Raw genomic sequence first — 8,137 nt, 5'->3', positions numbered from 1 at the left:
ACAAGTATATTCATATTTTCCTATTCAAACAAACATTTTTTCCCAAAGATATTCATATTTTCCTATTCATCAATTCAAACAAAGATTTTTAATGCTGACTTTTTTTCCTGAAAGATATTCATACTGTTAAATTTCTAGGAAAATTGCTAGAGCCGTTTTCAAGATCCGTGTCTAGGTTCCACCCATGACGAATTCGCAAGCTAATAAAAGGAATTGTACAAAGCTGTTTGGTTGTCCTTGACCTGCGATCTAAGCCTAGCAATTTGTACTAGAGCACACGGTTCTTTAGATTTGCTTCCTTCTAGGGTCTGGCATTTCAGTAGTTTCCATGTTAAGTAAAATTAACATTTATTTTTAAAGGAGTACCGATACCTACAATATTGCCTGATATGGAGATCTGGGGTGAAAGTGGAAAGACCCAAGGCGTGGAGAAGATGAACTTGAAGGTTGCACAGCTAGGCCCTACCTGATGCTTGCGTGAAGATTAAAACTTAAGTATGGAACATGGGTGGGGTAAAAAAAAAGATAAGAAGGGCATGGAGCGGTGGTATGGCATTTCCTAATCAGAGCACTTTAACAGCTAATTGCAGGTGGAGTGAAGTTCACAAAGGTTTCCCATACAAGTCCCTATAAGGCTCACAGAAACAACTTGACAGCACATATAACTAAATAACCAACACTCCAATGTGAGAATATGTTGAAATATTTTAATATTAAGACAACAAACACTTGAGATAAATACATCACTGTCTGGAGGGACATTCAAAACAATGGTGTCCATGGCTTGATGGCAAGTCAACAGCTAACTTCATCTATAAACATTGTCTTATTCAATAAGTTTAATTTCAATTGTTACAGAGTTGTCAGGATCGCTCAGGTCAACTCACTGAAGAATGAAACATCTATCCAACACAGCACATGTGTACTGTTGTTGCTATTTAGTAATAGGAATTAGATTTCCTAAACCAATAAGTCAAAACAACCCACTAGATCCAATGATTAATGTAAAAGTTTTTTTTTTTTTTTTTTTTTTTTTTACTAATTTTAGATGTATTTATTATATAGATATGCATATTATTAAAAAATGTAATTAATTAGGGATACCCTACAGACCACAGGGTAAAATAGAATGAAAATTAGGTTTTGTATTTTAACAAAGCTGTAATTTTTAATCAGTTTGACTTTTAATACATTGAAGTCCCAAATAAACAAAAATAATTAGAGAGTTAACCAGGATACCCAAATATTACCACTCACTAGAATACAGCTATTAGATTATACACTAAGTTAGATGACACAATTACATATAAATGTGATCTAACAAAGTAAACCTACTTTGTACATTTTCAGTTCTTCTATTTCTTAGTCCATTCAAAACAAAACTCAGCAATATGAAAACCAATAAGTACAATGTAAACGTTTGCTCTTTGTGTGTGAAACAAAAAAACATGCTTAAGTTACATTACACAAACTGCAATAAACAATGCATGAGACTAAAAAAAAAGGAACAAATATTGGTTTATGTCCAATAAAGGACAGACCTAAAACACTTTTATCTCATCTCATTTTTTTTATGTGTGGTGGATTAAAAAAAAAAATGAATGTATTGCTGAAATAAAAGTTGGCATTACAGTCATGGAACAATGAAACTGTTACTTAAGCAATTCAAAAAACATCATGACAGGAGGAAATAAATATCATTTGAGGAACTAAAAGTTGTATCTAGGGCTCAGTTGGCTCTGCTGGATTCTGATTTCCTTTTTTTCCTTTCTTCTTTTTAGCTTCTATTTCATCAATAGGTGCAGGTTTGACAAATGGAATCTTCTCATTGTAACCTATCAAAGAAATAATAGAAAATTGAAAACACCATTGGGCCGATGTATGGGGACTTCAGTAGGTCAACAAGATTTTAAATTTGGGTAATACAATGATGCTACTTTTCAATTTGGTAGGATGTCTATCTATTAAAAAAAAGAAAAATTATTTTTCAAGGATGTAACTTACCTGGAGGCATGTACTTGCGCAAAACTTCAGGGACAATGACACCATCTTCAGTTTGATAGTTTTCCAGAATGGCACATAGAGTTCTAGTTGTGGCACACATGGTTGCATTCAACATATGGACATAGCTAGTCTGTAGAGGAATGGTCAATAATTAGACTACAGCTAAAAACAGAAACTATAAATGTTGAATTAAAGAGGAACAAGAGAGTTGATGTTCAATATCACACTAAAGAGTCAAGTGAATTGAACTGATTAATCGAAATCCTTAACATAGGGCAGAACTTCACAATATAACTCAATCTATCCTAATCCTTAAAGATGTAATCAGATATATTTTTAGACAAAAATAAGCCTCATCTATTTACTAAAGAATAAAAATGTCTACTTTTTTAAGAACCATAGTAAGAGATCGCCTAACCCTGTCCTTGAGTCATTTTTTTTAAAGGACCTTAAAAATGGTTACCTCTTGACCCATCTTCTTAGTCAGGCCATATCTGATCCTCAGTCTCCTTGACTGGTAATCTAAACAGTTTGAACAGGATACAAGTTCTCGAAATGCCCCAGATCCTGGAAACCAGCCTTCCAAATCAAACTTTTTTGAGGCAGCATTGTTGAGTTCCCCTGTGAACACAAGTATCATTGATTTGAAATACAATGCTAAATGATACACCAGTGACAAATTGTTTTTATGCTATCCTTGTAAATTTTATTTTATTATCAAACGTATTCAAGTCTTAGGTCTACCGGTACCTGAAACTATATTCACTACCCTGTAAGGTATTCCTAAGGCTTTGTTAAATGCTTCAGCATTCCCAATCATTTCTTCAAACATCTCCCAAGACTTGTTGTCTTCTGGAGAGGTAATACAAAACTGCTCCACCTATAAAAGATTACATAAATCATAAAGTTTCAAATCATCACTCAAGCATCTAGTGCTAACTAATAAGAAATGTGGTTTTTCTTTGTTCACTTTCATAAATATAGTTTGAATATAAAATTTAAAATGCATAAATACAAATGTACAAGCGCTTAGGCCTAATTTGGAAAACCAAATATGTTATATTTTAACCTTTTCAGGCTGATAGTCACATAGCAACAGTTATTAGAAGCATTGTAAGCTAAAACATACTTTTTCAAATTGATGAACACGGAAGATTCCTCTTGTGTCTCGGCCATGTGAACCAGCCTCTTGCCTGAAACATGAAGAGTAACCCAAATATTTTATAGGCAGTGACTCAGTGGGAATCCACTCATCTCGATGGTATGCTGCAATAGGTTGTTCTGAAGTGGCTATCAAGTATTTCTCATCTAAATCACCTTCATCCTTTGTTGTCTTGCCAACAACCTGCATATATTAAACATAAAGCAATACTTTATTTCACAAATAATTCAAAACTTTTGTTAAGAAGGTAACAAACATTTTGTGTTAAATATAAAAATCAATACTAAAAATCTAGTGCATATAGAATTACAGCTGCAAAAACAAAACTGAAGTAAACTCAGTAAAAACTTTTAAAAGCTTCCAAGTGTAACATTTAGGATAATGTTCTGTTTTTTTTTTGTTGACGCTGACATTATAAATTAGATGCCTACTGGCTGTAAATCTGCAATGTAAATTATAATTATGAATACACTACTCAAAATGCGAATTGTAATTATAAATGGACAAACTCAAGAAAAAAAATAATCTGACCTTGTACAATTCTTCATCAAACTGTGACAACTGTGCTACTTCTTGCATCACTTCTTTGCGCATGAAGAATGGAGTGTAAAGAGGAACATAACCTTTCTCATGTAACAGGGACATGGCTAAGTTGATCAGAGCTTGTTCCATAAAAACTAGTGGTCCCTATAAGGCCAAATATTTTTTAAAAAATTTAAATGCTTTTGCTTAATATAAAAAAAAAATTATTACAAAAGTTAATTATTTAAATTTAGGAGTAATGACATATATATATATATATATATTAAAAAATACTTACATAGATTATTAAATTATGGATCAAAGAATATGAAAAGTTACCTTGAGATAGTAACCTCGTCCTCCTGCTGTGACAGCACCTCTATCATTGTCAGCTCCATCTATCATGACAACCAAGTCAACATGAGAGTATTTCTTTCTAGTTACAACATCACCAAAAGTTCTTTCAATACCATTGTCATCCTGAGAATAACACATTTTTCCTAAACTTAGATGAGCAATAACTATTCAGAAAGTGACTCAAAAATTATTTTTTTTTTGTTATTTGCAACACATACAAAAAAATGTGCAAATAACAAAAACCTTAATAACTTTAGGCAACATTGACTGGGATGATGCTAAAAAGGGATATGGTTCTAAAAGATCGATGTCATTCAGACTTATTTGTGTGTTGTATCTATTTTTAGCGGAATAATGTTGATGTTTTTAATATTACCAATAAGGATCAATAAAGCAGCATTAGTCTTAACATAGACTAACTAAAGCAATATTGAAATACAAAATTTCTATTTTTAAGGTAGGTGAAATAAGACATGTTCTGCACTTTCAGTGATTCATGGCTATAAGGTTGTCATGTAACAAGCATATTCAAACTTTAAGTATTTAGTGACAACTTATTCTGGGAATAGATATATGCTGTGCCACCAGTTACTGGATTTATGGTAATAATTAATCTTTCACCTTACCACTCAGCCACCTATGTCCTAAATGTCCAAATCACCCATTTATAAGTAAAACACAAGCACTGCAATGCCTTGTAAATTAATTTGTTATACCTCATTGTTACTAATGACACAAGATTCATGCAGTAGATTTCCTATTTCTTTCAGCGCTTCATTTCTTTCTTTTTCCTCCACAACAAGCTGAGCATCATTCTCTTTCATCTGTTCATCTATAGCTAGTCTCACTTGCTTTAGTTGAGTTACAGTCAGAGGCTGTAAAAAATGTATGCCAATAAAATACTTTGGAGAGAAACAAAACAATTCCAAAATGGTTTCAACATTTGACACAAATCCTAAGTTAACTCTTAAAAGATTCAGTTTGAAAAAAAAAAATCATTTTTGTGAGGCAGGGTTGGAAGAGATTTATTTTTAACTGTTAAAACTGATATTGGGTTTTGTTTCTTACTTAGGATAAAAAAAAAATTCTTAATACTTGTGTATGTGTGTGTTTAGAATGTATGTATTTTATTTTTTTAAATGTTTTCACATGTATACATATATATAAAATGGAATTAATTATATAAATCTTTTTTTTATCAAGCCACAGTATTACCCCCCCCTTTTTTTTCCCCCAAAAAATATTATAAGAAACATTTCTTTTTTATCCAACTAAGGATTTGTTCAAGCCTATGACTATGTCTATGATAATGATAAATAGAAAACAATAATCTTGGTTCACAACAAACCTGCAGTTGCTCTGGTAAGACATCATCCAGCTTGTCTAAAATTCCTGCAGGAAGTGTCTCATCCGTACCTACAGGCTCCTTTTTCTTTTGTAAGAGAAAGATAAATTTTTAACACTATCTTTTTTGCATTTACAGAATGTTTAAATTGTAACTTAATAGCTTGATCAACATTTTTTAATCAATACATACATGTATTGTATGTGTGTATCATCAGTGTATGTATGAACATACCTTCATTTTGTCACCTATTTCTTTACTACACAAATTTTTCAATTTATTGAGCAAGTCTGCCCGAAAACGCACTGAGGAAAAAGAAAATATATGTTTCTTAGTTTCTTTGAAAAATTTTAGGCTTATATTAGTTATAATATTAAAAAATATCTAAAATTCTAATATTCTAGACTAACCAGTGGCGTAGCTACCAATGTGCGGGTGGTGCAGGCCGCACAGGGCATCAAGTGGAGAGGGGCACCAAAACTCCCCCAGTGTGTATTTATTTTCTATTTCCCTGAGCGTTTCAGAAAAAACGACTAATTGTATGGACACGAACAAACATAAACTACTGTATTTTAAACATGAACTAACGATTTATAAACTAGTCATGTCGCTATTTTGTTTGATCTCCTCGACTATTTCTTCCATACAATGTAAGCTATAGAACAGTTTGAATCTAATTTACTACATTTATTTCGGACACACAGCACATGTTGTTACTACACTGATCAATGCTCTGTAATATAAAGAAGAAGATAGGCCAACCTTTTTTTACTTCATTGTTTAGTCCATTGGTTTAATCTAGATATTGAGTTTACAAATATATTTCTAAACTCTAGCTCTAAACAATAGTCTAAGTTTATTCATTTCTTTATGATTCTTTATAGTTTAATTTTGGAAATAATTCTATTGTAATGTCAATATTTTAAATTAAGCTAACCTTTGTTTTCTACGAGTTTTTTTTTAACTAACTAGTTAATTGTAATACTGTAACGTAAAAAAAATGATGAACAGTGCTCAAGGCTGATTAGTCAGGCTGGCGCCTCAAAACCATTTTAAGCTCAGACGGAGAAATCGGCATATCTGGTTCTTTCCGGTCTGGGTAGACTATATATATATATATATATATAAGGGCCGGATACCCAGATCTATCGGGGTCCCTCATTACCGACCCATCGGTATAGCAGAAAATGGCATCTGATGGTAGGACTTTAGTGTAGCTGATGCCAAGTTTTGGAGTATGGCAGGCGTTAATCGCCACTTGGTGGCTCCCTCTTGTCCTATAAGGGACATGTTTATTTGTGGGTCCGGCATCTCCTCCACGGAGGGCAAGTACTAATTCTTCTAATAGGAATTCTATCAATGGAGAGCCCAGCTGATTTAGACAAATTGGCTGCAATGTGGAGGAACGATCGCATTTTTATGCGGTTTCTCTCTCCACTGTTGCACTAAGATTGTGGTGGGTAGCCTAGAGTCGCCCCTTTTGTAGCGCTCGTAGGCTGTAAGTACCGCCCTCTCCCTCCTTAAATGTAAAGGGGCCACGTTTGTTAAGATTTCAGCAGCGTTTGTTGGGCTTGTCCGAAAGGTGCCACAAATGAACCTTAGTGCCTGTGATTGTACTCGGTCAAGTGATTCGATGGCAGTTTTACTAACATATACTTGAACTGTATAGCTGTACTCAATTTGTGATCTGACTGCCCCTAAGTACAATGTGCGCAACATGTAAGCTTTGGCACCCCACTTTGTGCTGGCCAGCTTTCTTAGTAACGCTAACTTCTCCGAGGCTTTTCTTTCAACTTCCTGGACGTGCTGGAACATTGACAGTTTTCTGTCCAAGGTCACCCCTAGATATTTTGGCGTGTCTTCACGTTGGAGTCGAGCCCACCGAGTTGAAGCTCGAATGGAGCCTTAAAAATGTCGATCCCTAGGCTGAACAGGGACCAAATAAAAGGATGCACTAATTCATTTGTAGTATGTTTATGTTAAAGCGATTTTTTTGAATTAACAATATTTGATTAATGAATACATATTATTTTGAACAAAAAAGTAAGGTTTTGCAAAGTTATTAATTAGTTGTTTGTTTTTTTTTTTGGGGGGGGGGGGGCATCAAGATGAGGTACCGCACCAGGCATCATATTCTCTAGCTACGCCACTGACTGAGACTAACCATTATTACCAAGTACCAAGACTAACCAAGGCAAGTAGAAGTAATGAAGTATGAAGTAACCAAAAATCTAATTCTAATTCTAAATATTAAATTACAGAGTAGAGCAAGATGAGAATCTAGACCTAATCTAGATCTAAATACTAAATCTACATATAATCTACAGTCTAGATCTAGATTGTGTTTTCTTACATTTTCTCCAGTTTGTGTCATGTTCAACCACTTTATCCACAAGTGTAACATCTTTGAAACGTTTTGCCTGGCTTTCTCTTATTTTAGCCGGGTCTCCGCCTTTGTCGACTCGAAAAAGATCCAAATCCAGCACCATGATTACAGTAAATGTTTAGCAGACCTGCTGTTATCGTTTAAATACTTTTCGGAGTTTTCCTGGTAAAGTTCAACTGACTCAAAGACTATTTCTAAACTAAGAAAAGAAAACAAAACGATTACGTTAGAAGTCTACGTGATTGTCTACGTAAAGCCTATTCTTATTGGGAAAAACGTGGAAGCACGCATGTCATGACCAGACTTCCTCACTAAACATAAAATGTTGGTAAAAATATTTCCTTTAGTTTCATCAGCATTT

General features: G+C 33.7%; 1 protein-coding gene across 1 annotated transcript; it reads right to left on the bottom strand.

Moving 5' to 3' along the window:
* Positions 1–687: 687 nt before the first annotated feature.
* On the bottom strand, positions 688–8,071 carry LOC106054174 (serine--tRNA ligase, cytoplasmic-like). Its single transcript, XM_056027471.1, has 11 exons — positions 7,744–8,071; positions 5,625–5,695; positions 5,394–5,477; positions 4,762–4,920; positions 4,028–4,168; positions 3,698–3,853; positions 3,134–3,349; positions 2,755–2,884; positions 2,468–2,625; positions 2,005–2,134; positions 688–1,835 (listed from the first exon to the last, which is right to left on the bottom strand). The coding sequence occupies exons 1-11, from the start codon at positions 7,877–7,879 to the stop codon at positions 1,723–1,725; spliced, it is 1,494 nt and encodes a 497-aa protein (XP_055883446.1). The 5' UTR covers positions 7,880–8,071; the 3' UTR covers positions 688–1,722.
* Between the last annotated feature and the right edge of the window lie 66 nt (positions 8,072–8,137).

The sequence above is a fragment of the Biomphalaria glabrata genome, chromosome 4, assembly GCF_947242115.1.
Source record: "Biomphalaria glabrata chromosome 4, xgBioGlab47.1, whole genome shotgun sequence".
Taxonomy (NCBI): Eukaryota; Metazoa; Mollusca; class Gastropoda; family Planorbidae; genus Biomphalaria; species Biomphalaria glabrata.
This window is presented reverse-complemented; position numbering and strand designations above follow the sequence as displayed.

Bases quoted from the DNA above. Each gene is read 5' to 3' on its own strand.
- LOC106054174 (XM_056027471.1), bottom strand. From the start codon at position 7,879: ATGGTGCTGGATTTGGATCTTTTTCGAGTCGACAAAGGCGGAGACCCG. The intron at 3,854-4,027 runs GTAACTTTTCAT...TTGGCCTTATAG, and splicing joins GACGAGGTTACTATCTCAAG to GGACCACTAGTTTTTATGGA. The intron at 1,836-2,004 runs GTAAGTTACATC...TTTCTTTGATAG, and splicing joins GCGCAAGTACATGCCTCCAG to GTTACAATGAGAAGATTCCA.